At 39.1% G+C, this 27,728-nt stretch overlaps 1 protein-coding gene across 2 annotated transcripts; it reads left to right on the top strand.

Moving 5' to 3' along the window:
* The first annotated feature begins 3,707 nt into the window (after positions 1 to 3,707).
* On the top strand, positions 3,708 to 26,775 carry LOC107665892 (proto-oncogene Wnt-3-like). 2 transcript variants are annotated; one of them, XR_001631613.1, is made up of 5 exons: positions 3,708 to 4,036; positions 16,229 to 16,470; positions 22,132 to 22,397; positions 24,652 to 25,715; positions 25,859 to 26,775. XR_001631613.1 is itself a non-coding variant. In XM_016456955.1 (4 exons), the coding sequence occupies exons 1-4, from the start codon at positions 3,957 to 3,959 to the stop codon at positions 25,129 to 25,131; spliced, it is 1,068 nt and encodes a 355-aa protein (XP_016312441.1). In that variant the 5' UTR covers positions 3,708 to 3,956; the 3' UTR covers positions 25,132 to 26,775. The 2 variants fall into 2 exon arrangements, 1 of the variants encoding a protein (XP_016312441.1); XM_016456955.1 differs by having other exon boundaries at positions 24,652 to 26,775.
* Positions 26,776 to 27,728: the final 953 nt, after the last annotated feature.

Here is a 27,728-nt window from a genome sequence, read left to right as displayed (position 1 = left end):
ATGCGTAGTATCAGGGCTATTGAAAGGGGAAAGTGTTTGCTGCTCTAATGAAAAAGGTTTGTTTGGTGGGGATGAGCGGGGAGGGGTGGAGGAGTGTATGGGCTTTGTCCCCAGCTTACAAAGTAGGGACAAAAGCAGTGATATTATACAAATGCACCCATTTCCAGGACATGATGCAGAGACGGGGGCCCGGAGACGGGCCGGACTGCTCCATCTCAGCCCTGCTGGCACCTTACAAAATGATTTTTCCCCCCACCACAAAGATACGCTTTCTAGTTAAATCCCGAGAGCAGGGGCTTCTGGGTACCGCAAATTTGGGGCTTGCGGACTTAAGCGGATTTTCTCTGCAACTGTAAGAACAAGCTAATTCCTCAGACCTCCTTTATCTCTAACATGGTAATAACAAACAATGAAATTCTGAAGAGAAAGGGGCAAAGGAAGAGGAGGGAGGAGAGATGCAGACACAAAAGAAGGAGAGATGGAGGGAATGAAAGAGAGGAGAGACATGTGTGAGGAGAGTGTGGGCTTGGGCGTGTTAAGAAACTTTCTCGCTCTAGTGTTATGTGTGAACGCTCTGCTAATCCAGGTTTTATTGCTTGCCTGTGTCTGGCCACACTGTCCGGATTGAGTATGTGTGTGTGAGGGACAGTGGGGGTCTACACATGTCCCTCTTTGAGGAAAGCCTGAGAAAGAGCCGGACCTGGTTGCGGCCGTTTTCGGGTCGCCTTAGAAACCCGCACCACAGGGGGCCTCTGTGTATGTCTCTGCATTGCCTGCGCATGCTGCTAGCAAACACATACGGATTAAAGCTAACGTTAAAGGTGCTATCGCATTAGCGAAGTTTCAGTGAAAGTTTGCAGGCAAAACAGGCACATTATCTGTTGTCAATAGTCTAGCAATGTATGAAGAAGAACTAACCGAGAAGTCACTTTTAAATCAAGCATCTTCACTTTTGTTGACGTGGCAAAACTGCGTGGCCAACTTGAACCGGTTGCGAAATCTGTGTGGGGAAGTCTTTTGCCCTCACGTGAAATTCCCAATCGTATGGATTCCTAGTGAAGTTAATAGATTACACCAACTAAATTTGCAGAACAACGTTAAAAGTTACCACACCTTATGTTTTAATTCACCAGTCGACTTGTGTTGTTTGCAATAGCTTGAATTATCTTCCGTTCACTCACAGGAAGCCAAAAGGGTGTCTTTCCCAGATTATAGGGGCTACTTTGTTGGTGTGTAGGGTGATGTATTAGCCTAGCCCTAATAAAAAGCAGGAGTGTCCACAAACATGACTTAATGAGGGAGGATGAGAGACTCCTGACCCAGAGGTCAAAGCTCCGGGCGGGTCTCTTTATTCCCATTGATCTGCTAGTGAACCACTTCATTTCCATGCTTTAGGGCCCACTTCAGTAAATTCATTAAGTGCGATTGATACGAGAATCAAAACTTCCTCTGAAGCACAATGGCTATGCTAGGAGGGAATGGTCTTGTTTGTGCTGTAGCTATGTCAAGCATCTCTGGCTTTTGTCCTGGCTTCACACCGTTGTGGTGCATGCTGGGGTTCGAGTCCTTGAGATTCTAATCGTCAGCTCATTTCCAGTCGGTCCGTTGTGTCGTGGCCTTACAGCCTTGACCTGGGAAATGTGGTTTCACTGTTGTTGAGATGCCGACCGCAGACCATTCCTCGCCTCCACTCATAAATTACGCTCCGATCAGGTTTTCCCAGCCAATCCTGGTGAGCAGATCCGTGTCACTCTTCAAGAATGCAGAATCAAACCGCTGATCTAGGCACAATGCAGCTGATGGAAAGCAGATCTTTATTCTCGATGTCGGGAACACAACACATGCTACACATCGATGTAACCTGCAGTCTAACTAACAGATTCATATTTAATCAGATCAGGGATGCAGCATCAGGTTAGAAACACTAAAATGCAGTTTATGATAAACATTTAAGATGTCAGAATGAACTGTCATGCCTCGAAGTGCAGTTGCAGCACAACTCTGACCCTTCTGATGTGGGAGAATAAAGGCAATGGAAATATGACCTCCAGACCGCGGTCAGAGCTGTCAGTGTCTCTCTTCAGCTCCTGCGGTGGCTGCGCACAGACCATGTCCCTGCTGTGAGTGAGATAGATAGATGCACTAGCAGATAAACAGAAACACAGGCTTCAGTCCTTGATCGCTGGATTGGAGGAGAGAGTTTATCCGACCACAGCCAAGCAAGAGAATACTGGACAATAACACAAATTAAACATTCCTGGAAAAGAGGTGGGCACTTATGTGAAAACTTTTTTTTATATATGAACTGGAGTTTGAAGTGAATTGGCCACAACCTACAGGAAACTGAATTGGAATTTGAATCGGAATGACAGGAAAAGGAATTTGCTGAATTGCAATTCAAAGAAATTCAACAAAGGAAATTAAGTGTTCTTCCACCAAAAGTTAATCTATTAAATATGATGAAATATATAAACAAACTCCACATTTCTAGGTGACATTTAATCTATCTATCTATCTATCTATCTATCTATCTATCTATCTATCTTCATCTCTGTAAATCCTATAGACCTTCAAACTTTAAAGCTTTTAAAACTTTTTTCAAAACTTCCAAATAATCTATTTTCAAGGCAACATTCATAGTTTTTCTTTGCTATTCTTTTCTAGTTAACAATTACAGTCATATTAATTTCTCTGAATGTGCTTAATTCTACTTTGTCACATTTGCATTGCAATTATTCAATTCAAATTTTGTCGTCTGACAAAATATATGATTTACTCTCTTAATGCATTTCTAGGTTGTTCTGAGTGGAAAAGCACACATGCTTACTGATATAAAACTCATTTGAATGCAATTTTTCCCAGGTCTCCGGTATTTATACCTGAAACCATGGTCAGTTCACCTCTGTCCTAGCGTTTTGGGTCAGTCTGAGACAGAGGCTATATTAGAATGCATTGTCATCTTTTAGTGCTGTGTCTCTTTCTCAGCGCCGTCTGCCCTCATCCTATCCGAATGACAATAGTGTTTATGTAAAATGTGCTGCCTTTGGGCCACTGGGGCAGAGAACACTGCATGCCTGGCCCTGCCACACTACCTTTTACAGCTTTTTATTGTGTTCCCTTTGTGCCCCGTTGTCACAAGGGGAGGACGCGGCCATCAAAATTCTCCAAGACAAAATTCTTCACAACGTGTGAATGCATGTGCACGCACACGTATCCGGAACAATTAGTTCGGGGCATGACATACTTAAATATGGAGACGACGTTCCCCGATGCCGTCAGCAGGCCCGACTCTGACACAGCTGGTTTTCCTTGAAGTTAATACAGACAATATAGACCTTAATAAGACAAATCCACCTCTCTGAAACTCAGTGCTGACACCCTTTCATTCTTATTCCCTCCCAGCCTCCTCTCTCTCTCTTTCACTCCCTCTGTTTCTTTCTTTCTTTGCTACATTACCAGGGGGTGGTGCATGATTGACAGATGGGCAGGAATAATAATTTTTTTTTTTTTTGCGTAACCTAAGGCCATGCTCTGTGATTGGCTTGCCAGCTGACATCTCCAAACCTCGCTTGTTGTTTTTTTTCCCCTCTCTCTCTCACTCTCTCTCTCTAATATTGGCCCTGATGATCCTAAGGGGAAAAAAAGTGGGGAGAGAAAAAGATATGTACCTTAGGGAAGAACCTCAGTGAGAGGGAGGGAATCAGAGGACGAGTAGGAGCGTGTGTGCGAGTGTGTGAAAGAGACACTTACTCTCCTAACTACTGGGACACACACACTTTCCTCACCCAACTCAAAGAAGCAGCAAACCCTGGAGATTTTTTTGCCTTCATTTAAACCCCAAAATTGCCATCCATCTTTTCCTTAAGACTTGCCGGCTGGAACTTGATTTTCAGCCCCTCTTTAGGAATTCTATGTACTGATCAATAGACAATTTCCATCCACACAAGACATACCTCATGGATTTGTACCTGGTTGGATATCTCATGTGCATGTGGTTGTCCAGCTCTCGGGTGCTTGGAGGCTATCCCATCTGGTGGTGAGTAGCAACAATCCCCACTTTCTGCATCACTTTCTCCAGTAGCACTGGGAGAATGGTGGTCAGTGATAATTTTTTAGAGGGCAGTAAATACAGAACACTTTCAGTTGACTGCGTGGAAAAAAGCTTCTCGACTCAGTCCAAAGAATCTTAACCTCAGCCACTGGAGGGACGGAAAAGGCTAGCCTGTCTTTTTCCTCGCTGCCGTGTTTCGCCCGGCTCCATTTATTTTGAATGTTCGAACGAGGCTGTTTTTGAAGGTTGGAGTGTTGTGAAATAGATGCAGTGTGTATGTCAGAGATAAGGTTAGGTTAAGGTGTCAGCCAGCAGGCTGCTGGATGGGGTATATTGTTGTCTTCGCTAATAGCCTCAGCACTCCAGCCGTGTTAGGAGTGTTAATTGGGGCATTAGTGTGGATGTCCCTTGGCTTGGGTCTCAATAAATTCATTGAGGTTTAACCCTAAGTATCATTACACTTTAAACCTGAAGCTGCTTTGAACATTTATTTTTCTCTTAAGTTGTTGTGTTGTGTATTACAATCGTATCTGTGATTTAAAAAACAATGATTAACAACATTAATCTGAAATTGGCTGACTTTCCAAATAAGAGCTCACTTTCCAGCATAATTCATACAAAGTATACTGAACTGGGCTGCATAAAGATATCGCACACGCTTGTACTTTTCAGATTATTAATTTGAAATCAAAATCGTTCAAATCATTATGACATAAAAAATTGAGACTAAAGTAATTTCCTTTTAATTACCTATTATAACAAAAATTCTTCTTTCATTTGTTTCGCCATTTAAATATAGAAACAAATGAAATAATTAGCTACTTTAATCCTGCAATATTAATGAAATATATTAAAATAATGAATATAATACTGTATTTTACAGAAACAAATAAATGACATATCATTGTATATATTTATAACAGAATATTTTTTATTTTAATATATATATATATATATTTTTTTTTCTCTCCATTTGTTCAAATTATGTTATTCCGATTTGACAGGTTAGTACTGTTAAAGCACTTATGTTCAGTAGATTTCGCTACATTCTGCAGAGATCATATTTACCTCCGAATAGTGCTGATATGTCATAGTTCCACTAATTACCCCATCCTCAAAATGCCACTGACCTCACAAGGTTCTCTTGTAACATGAGGCTTTTTGCAAAAATATTTGTGTAGGCGTACACAAAAGCCCCCCTGGCTCATGATACAATACTTGTCAGAACTAATGTGCTTTAGTAGTCCCAGTTAGCATGTGGTCCCCGCTGCACTCTAGTTCCAAACCACCAGCATCTTCTGGTTTCGTTTATGAAGCGAGAGTTGCCAAACATGCAGTCGCACTCATAGACTTACACACACACAAAGGCCATGGGGCTGAAGCATTATTATGTGCGTGGCTTTACTCATATGTTGGCGTTTAGTGCCACCAGAAGAAACTGACAAAGAGCAAAGGAGTCTCGAGTCATTGACCCGCAGCTGTTTTCTTTGACGACGGTGTAATATTTACCCACTGATAATGCCTAACCTCTTTGATTTGGATAAATTGATAGTGGAGGGGAGAGAAAATGAGAGCGTGAGAAAGAAAGCGATACGAAAACGTACATGGCTGCAGGTAAATGGGTAGATGCGTCATCATTTCTTGTCTTCTACCTGAATGCCATCAGTGAACCTGCGGTCCTAAAAAAGAACAGGAATAGATTAATAGAAAAGAATATATGTAGCAGGTGAAATATCTCTACTGAGTGATTTAAATAAACAAAAACTTTCAAAACTAGTGATCCTATGTCACAAAATGTAATAGATGATATTTTTAAAATGCCCATTTAATGAATTTTTGTGATAAAATAAATCTTGCTTTCATGTCTACATTCAGAATCTGTCTTTTGATCTCAAATTCATGATTTTGACACAGGCATTTATTCCTAACAAATTAGTTTTAGGAAAAAATATATAATATAACAATTAAAATAATAATCAATAAAATAACTTTTAGTATAATAATGTGACTGAATCAACTTGACTTATATTAAAAAATAAAAAAGGCTATAGTAGAAACAGAAAAACATAATATAAATAGTAATAATGGTGTGTTTTCAGTTCTTTTAAAGGTGTCAATCAAATGTATTTGTGTTTTATAGTGAGATTTTAATCCACACTGGTAGATCCTATCCTTTTAATCCCTTCACATCTGAATGGACTTTAAATCTATGACGAACAGTGTTGCAATAATCAGGCCAATTTCTTCCCTAATCTGTTTCAACAGTTTACCAGGCCGCTGATATCTGACTTTATCCTCTCAAGATGAACTAATTAAGCTCAGTCTTAAGCAGGGAGAGCTATTGAAAGCGATCAGCCTGTCTAGCTTTGTTCAATTTCACATGCATTACAGATGACGAGCAAGCTGAGACACAATCAGCAGTCACTCCGAATACCAGACAGAAAGGAACAAGGTATTTGTGGCTTCTTCCCACAACAGCACCGCAAAGCCGCCATCCGTTCGGATCCAGCTGGCTGTTTCCACCGCCGATCATCTGTTATCTATCAGAACCTCAGCTCGGTTACAACACAACAGCTCAGAAGAGGCCTGACCTCAGATGATCAAGTCACGGCTTGACCTGGAAACACTTCAGTAGCTCTTATTATCTGAAGTACCCGTCAAAACAGTGGAAATGAACCACTCAAAACCATATACACTTTTAAATATTAGAGAGGTTAATTGGTTTACAAGTCCACCTTTTTAAAATATTTTTTATAGTTGAATAGTTTTTTATAGGTTTTTTTTAATAGTTATTTTTATAGTTTACTCATAAAGTTGCCAAAAACTAAACTAGCTAAAAAGCTAAACTGATAGTTACATTTACATTTTTTAACACGTAATATGGATTTTAAGCTGCTCTTTTTGTAATCGCAACAATGTGGCTCACATTTAAGAATATATAGGCTTTTATTCTTAGTTCTCAAAAGGAAAGAGTCCTTTCAGATGGCAACATACGCAAACACTTAACATAAAACTCTAATTCTGAATTAATTAAAATTCAGAAAACTCTTTTTTGAGAGAATAGGCATGAAGGAGACAGCATCGGGAGGCCAGTCAGCATTCTGACCTGCTCTGGTCCCCTGCTGGCTTCAATGGGACTTGACTCATCTCTGCGAGAGAGGAATGTCATTATACACCCTTCATACCAAAGCCCCCCTTTGCATGTCAGCCAGTGTCACTGCTTTAATGATACTGCAAGAAAATCCACCAGCTGCAATTCAGTGTGAAAAGATCAAGGATGTTCAGGGATAATGGGGGCCTCTTAGGAAAAGGAGGGTGAAACAGATAGAAACCTGGTCAGAAGAGTTTTACTTTTCAAATGTATTGGTTCAATATCAGTAGCAAACCAATCAATTGTATTGTTGCACAGCAATTTTGTGGGATGATTTAGGTCAACTGGAAAAAAAATTGGTGGTTACTTTAAAACAAATTACACTTTTTGAAATGGCTAGTAAATTTCATAAATAATTACAAAGAAATGGCAAGTAAAAAAACGGAAATAGTATTTGGTATTAGTATTAGTTCAGCATTCTTTTAGATATGCTCCAATCATCTATTTTACTGTCAACTTTGAAAAATAATCTTTATCGTGTACACAAAAATAGAAAAAAGTTATAAAAACCATCTAACTTCTATTTAAATCACAGTTTTTGTCACAACTACTTGTGGGCTCCGTCTACCGTGAAATCTCATTGATCCAAAATTCTGCTCAACATAACTGTATATTAAGCACTAAGCACTCATTTTTGATTATTTGCTTGTTAGGACACAGAAAAAGGTTTAGTATGCCACTGTTTTCACTGACTGACACGCATGCACAGAGGTGCCTTATTAAATAAACTGGATTAAGAAGAAGAATGCACAGTTACCCTCATTCAGGGTTCGATGATGAATGGGTATGGACAACACCTGTGCTCTCTGGATCATCCAGACAACCTGAGGTTATCTCTGAAGTCATCCTATCACACACACATTAAATAGTGACAGTGGATGAGACAGAGATGGCTGGTGTGTGTCTGTGAGAGAGAGAAAAGTGGGAGGTACACTATGTGTAATTCTCTCATTAAAAGAAAATCCTTTTAAGTTTTAGTCGAAAATTTTCTACATATTAATTACATTTTTAAACATTGTAATAACAATAAAAGTACATTAGACTGCCCGGTCTGCAATTACCACATTTTGACATTTGGCTAATGTTTGATCAGGCTTCCGAATGGAATTGGAAAAAAAACAAACATTTAGGCTCTGGTGAAAACCAAACTTCTAAGTCCATCTCAGTTCTCTTTAGAAGGGCTTTAGGGAGTTGTGTAATACATCACAACTTTAATCAAAAGTGTCAGGTCACTTACGCAGGGACTGCCGGTGGAGTCAAAGCTCTCTGACAGCTCTGCTAATTGAACAGTGACAGGCAGCAGCGCCCGGAGACAGAGCCACAGAGCCGTAACGTCACAGTAGTTTCCGTACTACAGCACCAGGCCAGCAGTTTCAGGATTGAGGTTTAGCATAGAACTAACGACAACAAGCTATCATACTGTCCTTACATCACTTGGAGACTTGCACAAATAGTAGTACCATAAAAAAAAAACAATCCCCTGCTGGAAAATCAAGCTTAAGCTGGTAGTTGTATTTTGGCATGTGGTATCTGGTTTAGGCTTGTCATTAACCTACTACTAGCTGATGTAACTGGCTTCAGGAAGTCTGGAAGCCAGCTTGGACCAGTTAGAAACCAGCTACTATGTTTCATTCGAATGGCCTTCACATGCTTGCAACTACTGTTGTCCTCTTAAGTTAGCTAGCTACCATTTGAATCTTGTATTTGATTCTGCCCACAAAATATTTTAATAAAACCATTTCTCCCACTGAAATAAACAACAGTTTGGAACTACAGTTATTTTGATTGTTATATCAGACAACGGTCCGGTGGGTGGGCACCTCCCACGAAAAATTCACAGAAAACGCATTAATCAATGACACATTTGCAGCAGTGCAGTTATTGCTGATTATAATATGAATACTCTAGTGTAACTTCTCTCACTAGCAACGGTACATGGGGTGTCATTAGTAAAAGAACAGGAACTGAGAGAGAGAAAACAGGTTTGAACATTTATCAAGGATTCTGACTTTTTTTTTTTTATCTGATAAGCCCAGAGCAGTTGAAATGCCAGTCAGAAGTGTGGCAGGAAAAAACCTGAACTGTTGATGGAGCTTGTGTTCCTGTTCTGACAGAATGACTGAGGAAAAGCCCCATCCTCAGGCTCTCTCTCTCTCTCTCTCTCTCTCTCTCTCTCCTTTTTAAGGCTTTTTTAAGTTAGTGGAAAATGAGCTCAAGTCATAATAAGGCAACTGACCAAAATTAAAGCAGCATATAATTAAACTGAAATGGATACAACTTGGAATATTTGATAAAATTCCAAATATGATTCTGAAAATTCAAGTGATACTTTCCATAAATACTGTAATGTACCACAAGACTCTGAAATGGACAATATACTGTATGGCCCACTGTATTGCCCATTGGGAAATTGTAAATTAATCAATTGTAGACCATTTTACTGACATTTAAATTAGAGACATTTGTTAAATTACACAAATGTTCCATCATTCAATAGGGGAACTGATTATGACAAGATGATTCTCTCTCTAATCCCTTTCCTCCCCATTTCTCTCTCTCTCTCTCTCTCTCTCTCTCTCTCTCTGAACCTCTCTTCAGTCATGCAGCCTAAGGCACACATGCTTTCCATACATTTGGCACAAAAAGGTGTGTGTTATTTTCCAAAAATCTCTTATCTCCTGCTTCCTGTCTTAAAATGTCAAGTATGAGTTGAGGAAAGGGCAGAGATCCATACCTAACAATACAGAGATATTTAAGCATGCTGTCGATCTTGACCAACATTTGGGATTTGAATAAGCCATGACTTTAATATCTTTGCTGTGAAGTCAAAGTCGTGATGGAGCGCATGCTGCTCGGACAGGCACAGATGCATTATGGGAGTACACTAAGCATTAAGGTGTGATGAGACATGAGAGTACTTGATAAAGCTTTATATTTGGATGAGCGGCCTAAATGTTAAGATCTCTGGTTTAAAACACACCTCAGTGTATCTCCAAGCAGCTCTGGCCAGGAATGTGTGGTGAATGTTCCCTGACCTGTCTGGGGCCTGGGGTAGCAGGCCAAAGCTGTGGCCTTGTAATGAACTCAAACACAGCTTTAACAAGGCATCAACCTCAAGAGCTCCAGGGGTCGGATGTCAAAAACTCACAAGTTCAAAGAGTTTCTTATTTCTTCTGCCTCTGGACAAAAACAGAACATTCAGCAGTGTGGTCATAGACAGGTGCCTCATCTCCCACTTTTTTGGAGAAGCTGGTGAATGCATGAGAGCTGAAACAGTTGGCAACTGAAATTATAATATGCTTTGTTTAGGGCTTTATTTGGAGGGTGAGCAAAAAAGCTTAAAGGGATATTTCATGCAAAAAAATTTTTATTATGTCATCGTTTACTCACCCATGTCATTTCAAACATGTATGACTCTGTTCTGTATGTCTTTCTTGTGTGAAACAGAAAAGGAGAAATTCTGAAAAATTAAAATTAAAATTACACGCAACTATAATGAATGGGAACACAACAGCCCAATTAAAAGAATTTTAAAACTTGCCTAATACAGAAAATTCCTTCCTTCAGTACATTGGGCCTTATTTTACATCCTTTTCTTAGAATGTGTTAATAACAGCCTACATTTGAAAACAATTTTATTATGCTTTTTTGACCCGCTTGACAACTCCTCATTCACTTTCATTATACTGAAAAGAGATTTTCAAGAGACTTAATGTTTGGGTGGGTATCCCTTTAATCTTTAGCCAATGGCAAAATAACATTTCTCTGTTTTGTGTAGAGAGGAATTCCCTCACTTCATAATCCTTGTAGCTATGGTTTGCAATGGCTCATTAATGCTTGCGTCATTATTTTCTTGCACTGCAGTCACCACCCACCCAGCAGCACGGAAAGTGAGCTGAAGGCTAGAGGTGGCCCTAAACCTGCTCAGACAAGCGCCTGCTAGACCCTAAAGCTTCACTGTGTCTCCTCGCAGTAGCAGATTCCAGCAGACAAATTAACAACTCACATCAACCCAATGTTTGTATTCCTCACTCGGTTGTGTCGCCACACCCTTCATTCCTCGAAACAGTTTTGGTGCGTATTTATGTGTTTGCGATCCCCCCACACTGACGCGTTCCTCTTCTCGTCCACTTCAGAGTCAATGGTGCAGATCACAACCAAACAAACCACAGATCACTGAGGACGTGAAGCATGCAATGAAAGCACGCTCGAGTCTGTATCAAAGCATGCGGTTAAATTAATCAAAAACACATCCATATCTAATTAGAGCTTCTACCTCATACATAGACACTGTCAAGGGCAGAGACAGGCTGATCCACAATTCAACACAACACACCAACACACTAATCATCCACATGGGTGAGAGATTAATGGACAGCTATGCTGCAAGCAGATGTGTAATTATGTAATTTACTCACTCAGCAAACACAGCAGAAAAACAGGCTCCACTTCCAGTAAGTTCCTATGTAAGGGGCCAGGGTTTCTCTCAGACACTTCGAAAATAATAATCCAAGCTGATAGGAATAATACATGGTGGAGTAAATGAATGACACACTAGAAAAGATGTCATACTGTAGCCATGGCTTCTTGGATGGAATTATGGTAATAAATACAGGCAAAAAAAGAACAGGCACTAGTTTCACTGCTCTTCCTTTAAGTGAAAGTACACCCCCAAAAAATTCTGTCATCATTTATTCACCCTCATGTCATTCCAAAACTTTCTTATGTGGGACACAAAAGATATATATATATATATATATATATATATATATATATATACTGTATATATATATTAACATCTCAGTTTGTTTGTTTTTTTAAACAATGGAAGTCAATGGGGTCCAAATGTTGACGACTTTCATTGTGTAGACGGTAACACTTTAAGGTTCCATGTGTTAACATTAGTTAACTACTAACAATGAAAAATACTTATAAAGCATTTATTTCATCTTAGTTAATGTTGATTCAAACATTTACTAATACATTATTAAAATCAAAAGCTGTACCTATTAATGTTAGTTAATGAATCTGAGCTAACATGAACTAACATTGAACAGTTGTATTTTTATTAATTAACGTAAATAAAGATGAATAAATGCTGTAACAAATCAATAGCTCATTGTTAGTTAATGCATTAAATATAGTAACAAATGGAACCTTATTATAAAGTGTTACCGTGGGATCAAAAAAGGTGTTTCAAAATATTTTCTTTAATGTCCCAGAGATGAACCAAAGTCATACATTTCTTTGTTGGTTGAATTATCCCTTCAAGACAGTGGTTCACAATCAATTAACACTTAATTAAAATACTAAACACACACACACACACACACACACACTCAGAAATAAGATTCATGGAAGTCAATGGGGTCCAAATGTTGACGACTTTCATTGTGTAGACGGTAACACTTTAAGGTTCCATGTGTTAACATTAGTTAACTACTAACAATGAAAAATACTTATAAAGCATTTATTTCATCTTAGTTAATGTTGATTCAAACATTTACTAATACATTATTAAAATCAAAAGCTGTACCTATTAATGTTAGTTAATGAATCTGAGCTAACATGAACTAACATTGAACAGTTGTATTTTTATTAATTAACGTAAATAAAGATGAATAAATGCTGTAACAAATCAATAGCTCATTGTTAGTTAATGCATTAAATATAGTAACAAATGGAACCTTATTATAAAGTGTTACCGTGGGATCAAAAAAGGTGTTTCAAAATATTTTCTTTAATGTCCCAGAGATGAACCAAAGTCATACATTTCTTTGTTGGTTGAATTATCCCTTCAAGACAGTGGTTCACAATCAATTAACACTTAATTAAAATACTAAACACACACACACACACACACACACACTCAGAAATAAGATTCAAGAAAAAAATTATAAATCTTATAAAGACATGGTCATATAAAGACATGGTTATAATGATCCTAAATGTAAAAGTACAACAATTTCTGAAATGTTTCTACAACATTTTGTAAAACGTCCATTCGCACTAAAGATTTCACACTTGCATCCCACTTTATAAATTGTAGTTCATCTTATATTGAAGTGCAATGTGAACAAGTGCATCAACAGAATGTCCACAGATATATATCCCTTCATGCATGTATACTGTATGTACATGTATATATTTTTATTTTACTTTTTTTTCAGGAAGTCATATATTATTAATGACTTTATTTCAGCAAAGTAATTATCACAAAGCAGCTGCTCATTTGCACATATAACAATATTATTGCATATTGTGATTGTCTATTTATTTTTACATTTTAATAAACAATGTTGGATTATTTTAATTACTGTTATATGCACACAAAAACTTTGTACACATGCTCTTCAGCTGGCGTATGCATAAAAACAATTTGTTCCTCTCTTTTAACACTGATATGAAATTTAGGAACAAATCTGATTGTACGTGCGCTTTGAGGCCCAGGCCTCAATAACTACTGTTTATATTATAAAACATGCAGAATCAGAATCTTGAATCTTCTTTAATTAATTTAATGTTTTGCACTGCCAGTTTTTGGAGTTTCAAATAATGCTGTTATAATACAACAGAAATACCAGAGTAAATATGTGGGGCCTTCAAATATTGTGTGGACATTAGGGAGCCTTTAGAATTAAATATTACATAATGGAGAGACATGTACTGTCTCAGCTGTTTGAACGCTTCCACTTTCACCTCCAAACGGACACAAACATCAGCGTTATGACGTCAACTCCCTGACAAAGTTGACAGTGCGGTGACGCACCCATATGATGCATCAAAGGCAGCAAGATGCACAAGTAATCTCGACATAAGACTCTCGGCTCCTCTGATACAAAGACTCACCTCTCACACCTCCTCTGATACCTGGCAACCCGTTAACATCTCCCAGCTCTGTGTTCATGATTTCCCACAACATCAAACAGAGAGAATGTGCGACTGGAGCGAGGGAGGAGAGCAAAAGAGAAGCCAAGAAGCTCTGAGGGGGATTTTTCTCTTCTGACTTCAATGCTGGTGCTTTTGTGTGTGAGGGGTGCAGTAGTACACTCATCTGTCAGAGAGACTGGCGCTGTGATAGGGTTGCACCCCGCGGGGGGCCTGAGGTCATCGTGAGCGGCTGATCTCTAAAATGTGTGATCCTCCACTGGCCCGAAGGAGGAACCAGGTAAACCTCTGGCCCACAAGACAGCATCTATGTCAGCGCTGTCAGGCAGCATATCTCATCATAAAAGCATGGAATAATGTAGAGATGCTTTTATTGAGAATTCCCTTTAAAGAATTCATAGAATTCATAGAAGTTCTTAAAGGGGTCATAGGATGTTGCTAAAAATAACGTTATTTTGTGTATTGAAATGTGTGAATTCATAGAAGTTCTTAAAGGGGTCATAGGATGTTGCTAAAAATAACGTTATTTTGTGTATTTGGAGTAATGAAATGTGTTTATGCAGTTTAAGGTTAAAAAACACATTATTTTTCACATACTGTACATTATTGTTTCTCCTCTATGCCCCGCCTTTCTGAAACGCGTCGATTTTTACAAAGCTCATCGGTCTGAAAAGCAAGGTGTGCTCTGATTGGCCAGCTATCTAGTGCGTTGTTGATAAAAAAAAACTGAATCCAATATTTGGTAATAAAATGGAATAGCAAAAAAATTATAAGCATATTTTTGTAGGCCGGTCATTTTGACTGGGAACAAAACAAGTGTAACAAGGAGGGGGGGAAATGGTTGAAAAAGTTGTTATACACTGTGTGAGCAAAGCCAGGACATTTTAGAACAATGTGATAACGTTAACAAGCACTTTCGGGAAACAGAAAATCCACTCTGTTTGGAAAAGCCAAACAGAAATTCTGCCCATTTCTTACTATAGACAGCAAACCCACATTCAGATCTGCCTCCATCCAATCAACAACGGATGGACAGAATTAAGTCCCCACCATACATTTTTTTTTCTTTTTCAGTAAACTGTTTCACTCTGATGTACTTCACAATATGGTAGAAAAGATCTGTCACTACTTCTCTTTCATTGTGACTTTAACCTGAAATGTATAGTTAAAAAAAAAAAGTCAGCTATGGCAATATGATAAAAGTTTGTTTGATTTACTCAGAATAAACAATTCTTCTGCAAAATAGTATAGTTTATTATCCAAACTGTGGGCTTTTTAGTGGTTGCCAGGCAATATAACAGCTTGCTGCATTAATATAGAATGTAGAATGTGTAGTCAGAAGTTTGCACTTACAGTACTTGCATTTTCCAATGTCTTTTTACATCGGCTCATATGGTCACAATTTAGAGTCTGAACTTTTGTTTTATACATTTTTAAATGCTTTTTACAGACTGCAACATTTTACAGATTAGGTGTCACTGGGTTCAGAGGTTCATGCAGATATGTATTATAGCATCGTCTGTGAGAAAATGAGGACAGAACTGCTAATAGATTCCTCTGCTGTACAACTGAATCTTTTCCAAACGTCACAGGATTTATAACACTGAATATTTGACTTATTACAGCTCAAGACAGAGCGTGTGTGTTCTGCATATGTTATCAAAGAGACAATGACACACACACACATTCAAAAAAAAAAAAAGCAATAAACAGCAATGAGAGCTAAAAGAGGGTTACACCTACAGTATTAATAAAGTATGCATGTCAAAACAAGGATATCTAATGACACACAGAGAGAGAGAGAGAGAGAGATTTGGGTTAAAAACCAGATCAGCAAAGACATAAATGTTCTAACACACACACACACAAAATCTTGCAGTGGATATAAGTGGTCATATACGAGAAGTATATAATAACTATAATAACTGACTAGATCACAACTTTCAACACTAACCTCCAATCAACATCTAATACTAAAGTGAACATGTAAACTATACAAACCATAATAATCGTGACAAAAATACACATTAAGTAAATGATTCGATTACATAATCACTATGAATTAACTGTACTCCATCGGAAGACTTATATCTTAGGTGTGCCCAGAGTTGGCTTTAATCTTCACACTTGTGTTTCAGGTCCCTGGCCCTTGGGCAGCAGTACTCATCCCTAGGCTCCCAACCCATCCTGTGTGGCTCCATACCTGGTTTGGTGCCAAAACAACTGCGCTTTTGCCGCAATTACATCGAGATCATGCCCAGTGTAGCAGAGGGTGTCAAATTGGGAATCCAGGAGTGTCAGCACCAGTTCCGAGGCCGCAGGTGGAACTGCACCACTATCAAGGACAATCTAGCAATATTTGGACCTGTACTTGATAAAGGTATGGGTTAACAACACACAAAATGTCTACAAAATGTATAGTATTTAAATTGCAATTACAGAAAATAATTCAATTCTATACATATCGAAACTGCTTTTAGTCTATGTCAGTGATCCTCAAATCTGGCTCGTGAGATCCACTTTCCTGCAGAGTTTAGCTCTACCATAATCAAACACACCTGAGTTAGCTAATCAATGTCTTCAGGATCATTAGAAAAACACAGGTAGGTTTGTTTGATTATAGGGTTGGAGCTAAACTCTGCAGGAAAGTGGATCTTGCGAGCCAGATTTGAGGATCACTGGTCTATGTGCTATTATTACTAGTATTACTAGTATTAAAAATACTGTTGCGAAAAATATGATGAGAAAAGTAACACTGCAAGATATTAATGACTTTATAATGTTTTTAGAAAAATGTTTTAAATAATGTAATCATAGTATATTGGGGATTACTCCACTTTAGCTAAAATAGCTGCACGCTTTAAACTGAACCACTTCAGTGCGATAATTAATTACTCAAACAGATCCTACACATATGAGATGAATTAGCGATATCCGCAGCATAAATATAATAGTACAATTTACTGTATAACAGCACGGACAATAAAACAAAATCACAAGGAACCACGCTAGTCAGAATGTGTAACATTCTGTTTTCAGAACAACAAGCTACATGTAAGTCAGCATCGTAAAATAGTCTCCAAAACACATACATTTAAATTAGAGTAGATTTATACATTAAAATACATTTAAATCCTGTAGTTTAGCTAATATTAATATTACCTAAAAGTCATATTTTAGCTAATGTTTTCACAAGGACAGTTTTCACTGGTTGAATTTCTTTTTAATTAAATCTTATATATTTTGACATTAAATTAATACATGTTTATGCATTTTTTTTTAATGTTTAGTACCAGGTATAAAGTTTTTTTTTTTTATTATTAAATTAGTATTTTCATCAGCCAAATTGATTTGCCACTTCAGTCAGTATAAAAATGAACAATTCCTTTGATATGTCCCACCCAAACTTCCTTTTTCAATTGAAAATATGTCAATGAAAATCAAGCGATTCATGGAAAACAGTCCATGTAGTAGTGTAACATTTTCAATTTCTATGCACATCTTGCTATATTTGATTGAAGTTACATTTGTTGGGTTGTCCATAAATTTTCTGATACTCTAGATGTGAATGGTTGAGGTGAAGCGCACAAGGACAACTTTACTAAAATCACTTCTTAAATAAATTGATGTAACAGAACATTGGTTCTCAGTCATGACAGAAAGCACCCTAATAGGTCTGTCCCTCACAAAATTCACATAAGCTGTGTTTCAAATGCACTTTTTCTATGCACTATATATTCTACCATCTAGTGTATGAATTTTAGAAGGTTATTTTGTCATACAGCATCGGAGTCTGATAGCCCCTCGGCTACATAAGGAAAGCTATGAAAGTTGAGCACACTAAGTGTCCAACATTCCATGTTTCATTTTTTCAGTTAAATAAGTGCATCATCCGGGTATAAGCAGTACACGAACTGGGTACACAAACTGGGACATACCTATACATGCTGGACGGTTAAGATGCTAAAGCAGTTAGCTGCAGTGCAGGACCTGGGCAGGAACAGGCAGTGAGTGAGGGAGAGACAGAGAGAGAAAAAGAGAAGAGAGACCAAATGAGATTACAAGCAATAGAAAAGGGCTAGAGGGTTCACTTCGACCCCTACTGTGCATGAAGGCCAGTATGAGCCATCCCTGTGTTCCTCTTACTGCCCGGCTCCCACGGACGCCCCATTCACACGCCCTTTTGACTGTGTCATGAAAGCAGGCTGAAAGGGAATCTCCCATCCTTCCCCATCATGAAGGAAGAGAGGTGGAAGGCAGGGGGAACTCAAGAGGGGGATGAGGAGATGATGAAGGAGACGGACAGTACGAGGTGAAGATAAGGAAGAAGGTTCTCTGCTTGCGTTCGGATTGGGCTGATTGGTCCTCACTGGATTTTCTTTATTTAAACGCTTAGGAATATTTTGGCATAGTGGCTGGGATGAGATGTATGTGTGTTTTGTGTATGTGTGTCACAGGAGGTGGGGGGGTGCTCCTTTTGGGATGCCAGCCCCTGCTCTGGGCAGCGCTGAACTGGGCTATGGGGTGCGGGGTGCTGGGCCCTTTTGTGTGGGTAATACGGTGTGACAACACAGAGACAAAGGCGGATTCATGGACCCAGCAGGTAGCGGGAGCTGCGCTCTTCTTGGCCCTTGGCCAGGGCTCCTGGGGCCCAGAGCTCACAGTTCTCTGTTGTGGTGAACCCAGCTGGGCCTGCCAGAACCAACTGGGCCTCCTTCTGGCCGCAAACCCAGAGAGGTGCGCGCCCAAACGCAACCTTTATTAAAAAGGACTGCTTGTATATGTGTGCAGACATGAACTTCCTGCAAGAATAAAACAAGAATACCAGGGGTGAGATGAGTCTGCAAATTCATAAGAAACAGCTAGACGGCATCAAACGTCCATAATGACTTGTGAAACGCTTGTCAAACACAGTTTTTGCTCCAGTGTTTATGCATTTCCTGTCGAAACAGGAAGTTTGAGAGGGACATATTCAAAAGGATTAGCCTCAATAGCATACGGCTTTAGTTACGTCACACTCATGAACCATAATTTGCTACTTGCTAATCAGTTGTAGATGTAGGAGTGACATTCTCATTCTAAAGAGCATCTGACTGGACAAAAATCTGTGTAGTGCAGAATGAGTCATCACTATTTTCCTGGAAGAGAACGACTGAAAGTTTTAAATGTGGATATCTGCTAAATGCTAATTTTGTTCGTTTTTCAGGACTACACTAACATATACAGTAGTTGAGTTTGAAAACTCATACTGAGGATAAGGAATGAGCTCTGCAAGTGTTAAAAAATATATGTTCTATATAGTATGAACGTGTAGTATGAATGAACTCCAGGCACACTACATATGCCATGTTGGTTTTGTATTGTGACTTATGACATTGGATGTGCACTTCAGAATCTGTCAAAGTAGTAAGTCATCCAGATATTTTACTCATAAATTATTTAATGAATTCACATACTGTTTAATGCCTACTATAGTAGGTATATTCAGACACAGGGTAGATGACTTCAAAACTAGTAAACATTTACTAAAAAATCACAATTTTGATTGTTGCTTTTGACAGTTGTGGTTAGCAGGTCAGAATTCCAAAGCCTAGTAAGCTACCTTACTACTGTCTACATAGGCAACTCCCTTCTAAGAAAGCGTCCTAACTGTCATGGAATGTAATAATCGACTGAAAAGGAAATTTCTACTACTACAATTAAGTGCACTACAGCTTGACTCGCATTTCAATAGTTTGCCATTAGCATGTTGCTAACCTAAGGGCAAAATACACCACAACCAAGTATTAAAATATACAGCACACACAAAAAATGGTAAATTAAACAATTTGTATTGAATGACATTCATTATAAATATTTTTTTTCTTGCCTTATCCACCATTATGGATTTCTTTTTCACTGAGCTTGTTTCAGTGTATTATGGGATTTAAAGGGATAGTTCACCTCCCACCCCCTCCCCACAATTAGTCAGTGGTGTCCAATGATATTTTGAAACCCAATGACTTTTACTGCATGAGCAAAAACAGATGAAACATCAAAATACATCCAAGATTTTGCTCAGGAGGACAAAAAGGAAAAAAAGAATGCTGGAGAGTGCTGGACAGAATTACAAAATGATTGTACTAGAATGATAACACGTTACCATGACATCCATCATCTAAACACAACATTGTGAAAAGGCGCTTTGTTTTGGTCACACATTACCCACAATACACCAGCATATTCCATGTGTGTGGGCACTCCTTTAGATCATCTTACACCATTATAGGCCTTACTGATCCCTGACAAACTCGGTCTGAGAACCACTGTCATTAGAGGCACTTAAATGTTTGGGGTGATGTAGTCATATGGGGTGGTTGGGTAGCAGTTTTTCCTGTAGGGACCAAGAGAACTGGTGAGCCACAGTAAGTGTGCTGCGATTGTGAAACGCTGGAGAGTGCTGGACAGAATTACAAAATGATTGTACTAGAATGATAACACGTTACCATGACATCCATCATCTAAACACAACATTGTGAAAAGGCGCTTTGTTTTGGTCACACATTACCCACAATACACCAGCATATTCCATGTGTGTGGGCACTCCTTTAGATCATCTTACACCATTATAGGCCTTACTGATCCCTGACAAACTCGGTCTGAGAACCACTGTCATTAGAGGCACTTAAATGTTTGGGGTGATGTAGTCATATGGGGTGGTTGGGTAGCAGTTTTTCCTGTAGGGACCAAGAGAACTGGTGAGCCACAGTAAGTGTGCTGCGATTGTGAAACGATGGTGTCTGGTTACATAATAAGCTGTTGCATTCAAAGGGGGCGTAACTCCATCTCTCAGAACATGCCTTCAGAAACCAAACACGCAGACTTATTGCTGGCTTTCACACACGTGGCCGCGGGACTTGGACGGTTGGGAGAATGGGGACGGGAGGGGGGCTCCCGAAACATTATCCAGAGAGAAACCAGCACACCTTTGAGATGACACAGCGTCAGTGAAACCTCAGGCTGCATTAGCCACAAGTGACATGATCAACAATCGTCCCGGTGCTGTCAGAGACGTTTACAGCGCAGCACTCAAACACCTCGTCAGTATATTCCAGAGCTCATCACAGAAAATGATCCATGCCCTGAAGTCACAGCACAGATAGATGAGAGACTTTTGGGAGGGCCACAGTTAAAGAGGCAGGGATCTCCTTCAAACCTTTTACAAGAGCCACATGATAGATTCCATGATAGTTCCAAAACAGAGTGAACTGTCTCGCTGTCTAAATACAGGGACTTCATAACTAGGCAGCATCCTAACTGTTATGGTACCAGAAATTACTGATTTGGAATTCTCTAGATATGCAGCAACACCATGTGCCATGAGTACAGCACTGGAGACTCTTGAAAAGTTTTGAAGAGTCAGCTGTATTGCAATAAGCATAAATATATAGTGCATTCAAAATCATTGGGTAAAATAATCTATTATTAGTAATAATTAACTACTTTTATTGATACGTTTTGGTAGTAAAAGAAATATGACTTTATTTGCAATAAATATGTCTCACACTTTGTCCGAGGTCATTGCAATGAATTCTGGGACTGCCTTCTCCAATAATAATACGCACAATGCTGTTTTTCACCCACAAATTAAAATTCCATCATTTACTCACTCTCATGTTGTTCCAAACTTGTATGACTTACACTGTAAGAAAAAAAAAATCAGTAATTTTTTTTTTTTAATTAGAATACGTACTGTTAAATCTCAGCCAGGACATTATCTGTTACATTTACAGACATTTCTTTTAACTATAAAACATAACACAATTCAAGGTGTCACTTAAAATACAGGTAAAACACTTGTGAAAACCTTTTTCTCAAAATAGCATCTCTATGTTCCACAGAAGAAAAGTGAACTATCCCTTTAAAAGGCAACATAACTAAGCAACTCTCTAGGTTTTGGAGAAGGACATGTGTCTGTCAGAGCAAGGAAAACTTATAGCCATAACATGAAGAAATGTTTACTCAAATGTCATTTAAAAAAAAATCTCTTTCTTCTCTTTAGCCACAAGAGAGTCTGGATTTGTTCATGCGATTGCGTCAGCTGGAGTGGCGTTTGCAGTGACCCGTTCATGTGCAGAGGGGACCTCCACAATGTGTGGCTGTGACTCCCATCATAAAGGCCCGCCGGGAGAGGGATGGAAGTGGGGTGGCTGCAGTGAAGATGCAGAGTTTGGGGTTTTGGTGTCTCGAGAGTTTGCAGACGCTCGTGAGAACCGACCAGATGCTCGGAGTGCCATGAACAGACACAACAATGAGGCAGGACGGATGGTAAGAGACTCATGATCTTTCTAACTGATTTCAAATATAATGTTGATGGAAAATATTCTATGCTATTTTTATGAACAATTCTGTATGTACGCTACATTCAAAGGTTTGGGGTATTGGCGTATTAACTTCATCAAAAAATACAGTAAAGAAATTCATAAAATTACAGAAGATTTCTATTTCAGATAAATTCTGTTCTTTTTAATTAATAACAAAAATCAAAAAATCCTGAAAAAAAGTGTCACTTCAAAAAAAAATTTCAACATTCATAATAATAAGAAACATTTCTTAACTAGCAAATCAACATATTAGAATGATTTCTGAAAGATCATGTGACACTGGAGTAATGATGCTGAAAATTCAGCTTTGCAATCACGGGAATAAACTAATTCAAATATATATTAAAATGTAAAACCTATTTGAAAATATCATCATATTTCACAATATTACTGTTTTATTGTGTTTTTGAACAAAATGCAGCCTTGGTGAACATAAGAGGCTTCTTTCAAAATAATAATTTAAAAAAATCTTCTGACCCCCAATTTTTTGACTACCTTGTAGTGGACACCTTCTTAGATATAACTTTTGACCCCAATTAATTCCAAGGTATGACATTTTGGTGTCTACATACTTAAAGCCTTATTGTGCATTTCTTTATTTAAGTATCTACATACTTAAAGCCTTATTGTGTATTTCTTTATTTAAGTATCCTTATATATATATATACTGTATATATAATATCCTTATACTTAGCACCAATGGATATGATCGTCACAGTTTTGAAACTTAATACCGTGTCCACTCTTTACATGACGAAGGGAGACATATGTAACGTGAAAAGAGAAAAGCTGAGAAAACACCATATCTGTGAAATCACTTTAGGTAAAGTGTGTAATTTGCACACCATACCAAACAGAAATGCAAAATAATTGCTGCTTTCACATACTCCATTTTTCATTGCTCGGACAAACAGTTAGTTCAGCCCCAAATTCACATGATTGGCTGAGCAAAATGTTGTTTTTGTCCCAGTCGGACCATTGAAACAGATTGTGATTCCAGTAGTACCACAGAAATTACACACTTCACCTTTAAGCCAGCAGGTTCATGATAGCCAAACAAAGAACAAAGCTGTACTTGTGCCGCTCCTGGGTGGGTCCTACCCGACAGTTCACAAAGGTGTTAATGCTCCGCAGATCTGTCAAATATCTCCTGATCCCTTTTCCGAGAGACTTTCAACTTTAAAACTGGTATTTTCGTGAGAAATTACTGGGTAATTACCTCTCTTATCCTTTCATGCCTCTCATACGGTGCATCTGTACTGAATCCGTGACACTCAGTTGGTGGTTTGCAGAAGGCAGGGAGGGAAGAATAACACTGGGGTTCAGGGTTTAGCCCGTCACTGCTGCTGTCATGACTTGGAGTCTTTGCGCTAAAGGTGCTTAAGGGGCAAAAGGCGAGACCACACTGCAACAGAACGCCGCTTTGATCAGCGAGGGACCACAGGAGCAGGCACTGAGACAGTCGGCCCTGGCAGGACCCTCGTGTACTCCATTGTTTCGACACAGCTTGAGGGACCCGCCCAGGGCCCAAAGAGTTCGGGACATGATGTCAGCGGCCCCAACTAGACCCCAAGGGACCTGCAAACACCTGCCTTCCGCCACAGCTGGGGAATTCTGAAGCTAAATATAGCAAGTGAATTAAGGCAAACAAACCAAAACAAAGACATATAGTGCCTGTGGCGAACTCCATTAAGCGGGACTTCAGAAGAGAATTAGCCGAGAAATGCAAGGGCCTGTCTGCACACTCAGCACCTGAACAACACCTGTGGCCTGAGAGCATGCAGAAGAAGTTGCAGTCCAGGTTGTTGGAGTCTTATGTAGATCCTGATTTAAAAATCTGCTTTAGAAAGGACAGTGTGACAACACAGGCAATATTTAGGCAATAAAAGATAGCTGTCTGGACATAAGCCAGAAGTTGAATATAGCAGGTAATTGGAGCGATGATATTTAGAATCATATGCAGCATGACTGCAATTTGGATACTGCTTATATGCTATAGTTCTTCAAACAGAAAGCAACATTTCATGCAAAATTTGCTTACTGTTGGCTGTTGATAAATGGATAAAAGAAAAGTATCTGGCAGAGAAATAATAAGAAATGCAACTGGCCTTTTAAGTGGCTAAATCACAATCATTTTAAATGGTCCTTGATAGATAACAGCAAACTAATACCAATTTCCAATGTTTTCTCTTTTTCAGACCATCCTGGAAAACATGCACCTGCGCTGTAAGTGCCATGGACTGTCAGGCAGCTGCGAAGTCAAGACCTGTTGGTGGGCTCAGCCTGACTTCAGGCTGTTGGGGGACTACCTGAAAGACAAGTACGACAGTGCTTCCGAGATGTTGGTGGAGAAACACCGGGAGTCCAGAGGCTGGGTGGAAACCCTACGCGCCAAATACGCCTTCTTCAAGCACCCCACAGAACGAGACCTGGTATACTACGAGGGATCACCCAACTTCTGTGAGCCGAACCCAGAGACGGGCTCGTTTGGCACCCGCGACCGCGTCTGCAATGTATCGTCGCACGGCATCGAGGGCTGCGACTTGTTATGCTGTGGCCGTGGCCATAATACACGGACAGAAAAGCGCAAGGAGAAATGCCACTGCATCTTCCACTGGTGTTGCTACGTCAGCTGCCAGGAGTGTGTGAGGGTCTACGATGTGCACACATGTAAATAAGTGCGGGAAGAAAAGGACTGGTGGACATTAAAGGATGGAAAGAGAGAGAAAGAGACGGAGAGACTGAGAACACACACAAGATAGTGGCACTTCTGTGGTAGAACCCTTTACTAATGTGCCCTTTTTGATCTACACGCCCCAAAAGATGCCCATTGTGAGCATCATGGTTACTACTGCCATTCCTCTCACTCTTTTTTTGTGGCACTCATTATTTCTGCAAAAGAAAAAAATTCCTTGTTATCATTCAGTCTCCTTTATCTGTAACACCATCTCTCTGATCATCTCGCACTACTGCCCAGGGGCCGAAACAGGATATGTTCAAATACAACCAATGACACTAGGCATGCATTAAAGAACAAGAGGAGGGGGGAGAGGATGATGAGAAACTCTCGGTTAACTACTGAACGCTGGGTCTCGAAATATGCCCTGCTATACTACTGAATCCAATGCAATGCCCATGTTTTCCCTCATGATCTCCTGAGGTTTCCCAATCCAAGGACATATTGTTCACTCCTACCATATTCCCTATAATCATACATGTTCAAATCATGGAACATATTTCTCTTTTCTACGTAAAAACTCTGGTAATTTGCTTTATACAGCAGTTTGGAGGGATGCAATTGATATATTAGCGTAGAATGCTGTGGGCGGTACAAACAGGAAAAGGCATCATGGGTAGCCTACCTTCCGAATTTCAAAAGTTTTTTTTTTGTTTGTTTTTTTGCAGAACATGTACATGCAAAGCTATCGGTAACTCTCCTGGATGAGTGCAGGACAGCTGCTGAAATGCATGACAGCAGAATGCGACGACACACACTAGGCTCACGTGCACCCGACCAGTAAAATTTGCACTTACAAAACTACTAATGAGTATACTAATTCTAGAGATTACAATGATTATTTTTTAACATAATCTTTTTGATAAAGCTCCTCGTATATGACTGTGAAGGCTCCGTTTCAACACTTCCCTGATGAGAAGTTTGCGTAGAGGAAGGAGAACAAGTGAGCAGGAAGAGGATAGTTAAGGAAAGAAACAGGAGGGTAATAAAGGAGGGAAGTGGCAAGCCAGTTTAATTAAAAAAAAACGCAACAATTTTGCGAGGTGGCAATTTTGTATTAATTCGTACGGTTTGATGCGTAGGAAAACGTTCGATTTTTAGAAAAAAGAAAGAATGAGGGTCCATCCCTAAACCTAACCGTCATTGTGGCATAAGCAGATTGTATGAAATCGTACGAAGATCGTACAAATTTATACGAAGTATCCACCAACTTGCAAATTGTCATGAGAGTGTGTTGCAAGTGGAGGACTGCTGTGGGTTCGAGTGTGTGAAAGAAAGACCAGCTTCACAAAGCTGCAGCAGACTAGCGGAGGTTTCCATAGGACATGTTCTGACAGTCCCATACGCTTCCCATTAATTAAGTTTAACTACGCAATGCTAGTTTCACATTCACACGATCCCTAAGGAGCCCTCTCACCAGTCACATCTTTGCTCCCTTTTCCATTTCTCCTTCCGCTATATCCAAAGTTTTGTACAAAGCCTTTAAAAGTTCATAATTCCCTTTTTATTTTATAATCTGAAAATGTTATGTTTTTATAAATATTATTTATTACACAATGTATATATCTGTATGACTGAACTAAGATTATATATTTGAAGAACAAAACGGTCTCATGATTTTGCTTTTTAATATAAGATTGACTCTTGCTCTGCTGATATATTATGCTATGTGTAGCCTCATTTATAGTAATATATAATGCAGATAACAACACTTTTAACAACAGATTATTAAAATAACGCATAGCATACAAATAAAAATACTGTGGCATTGGCACGCAGCTAAATAAAGGGTTCAATCTACCTGATCACAATCATCTGATCCTCATGTCTGCATCTACTCTGTTCATGCAGATATTACTCAATTGGTTCCTTGCTGTATGCACAGGTCAATTTGAGTCACACCTGTTATTAAACACTGACGATGTGAAGGCAGCCAATGTGACAGACCCGATTACAGAATCAAATCACCAAGGGTGCTTCTAAAATTAGAGAGGGTGCTCTACCCTTAATGCACATCTATTTTGACTAGATATTTTTGTCCTGTCCATTGTTATGACCATGTGTCAGTCATTGCAATTTCCTGAAACTTTGCGGCCTATACGTGGCTGTTGGTCCTCTTAGTAGCATGAAAAGCTACATTTTATTAAAATTCTGAATGGTTTATATCCTGCTAGCCAAGAAAGCATGCAAAGAGCGCTCCCTTATTTATACTCACCAAGACTCATTTCAGTTTCATTTCACGAAGGTATAAAAAAAAAAAATCAATGAATCTATTACTTCTAACATCGTGTCTACACTTATGATGAGAGGATTCGCGCCCTGCACAACTCGGGCTCAGCACTGAACAAAACACCACCGGGTGAGTGAATTCTGACTAACGTAAACACTTCTGATTGGCCATTGCGTTCAAGAAATCAACAGATATGTCTCTGATTGGTTACATTGCTCAACGCTGCAAAAACACGCTGATGCTCTCCTGAGCACAAACACAAGAGAAGGGTCTGGCTGAAGCCTCGCACTTGCACTCTCAGACACTTG

This window comes from Sinocyclocheilus anshuiensis, unplaced genomic scaffold (genome assembly GCF_001515605.1).
Source record: "Sinocyclocheilus anshuiensis isolate Anshui unplaced genomic scaffold, SAMN03320099.WGS_v1.1 scaffold647, whole genome shotgun sequence".
Lineage (NCBI taxonomy): Eukaryota > Metazoa > Chordata > Actinopteri > Cypriniformes > Cyprinidae > Sinocyclocheilus > Sinocyclocheilus anshuiensis.
Note: the sequence above shows the minus strand (reverse complement) of the source record. Positions and strands in the feature narration are given on the sequence as shown.

What these genes read in the sequence shown, in the direction of transcription:
- LOC107665892 (XM_016456955.1), top strand. Translation starts at nt 3,957, where the DNA reads ATGGATTTGTACCTGGTTGGATATCTCATGTGCATGTGGTTGTCCAGC. An exon ending in GGAGGCTATCCCATCTGGTG is followed by an intron (nt 4,037 to 16,228) that starts GTGAGTAGCAAC and finishes CTTGTGTTTCAG; the next exon opens with GTCCCTGGCCCTTGGGCAGC. An exon ending in ACAATGAGGCAGGACGGATG is followed by an intron (nt 22,398 to 24,651) that starts GTAAGAGACTCA and finishes TCTCTTTTTCAG; the next exon opens with ACCATCCTGGAAAACATGCA.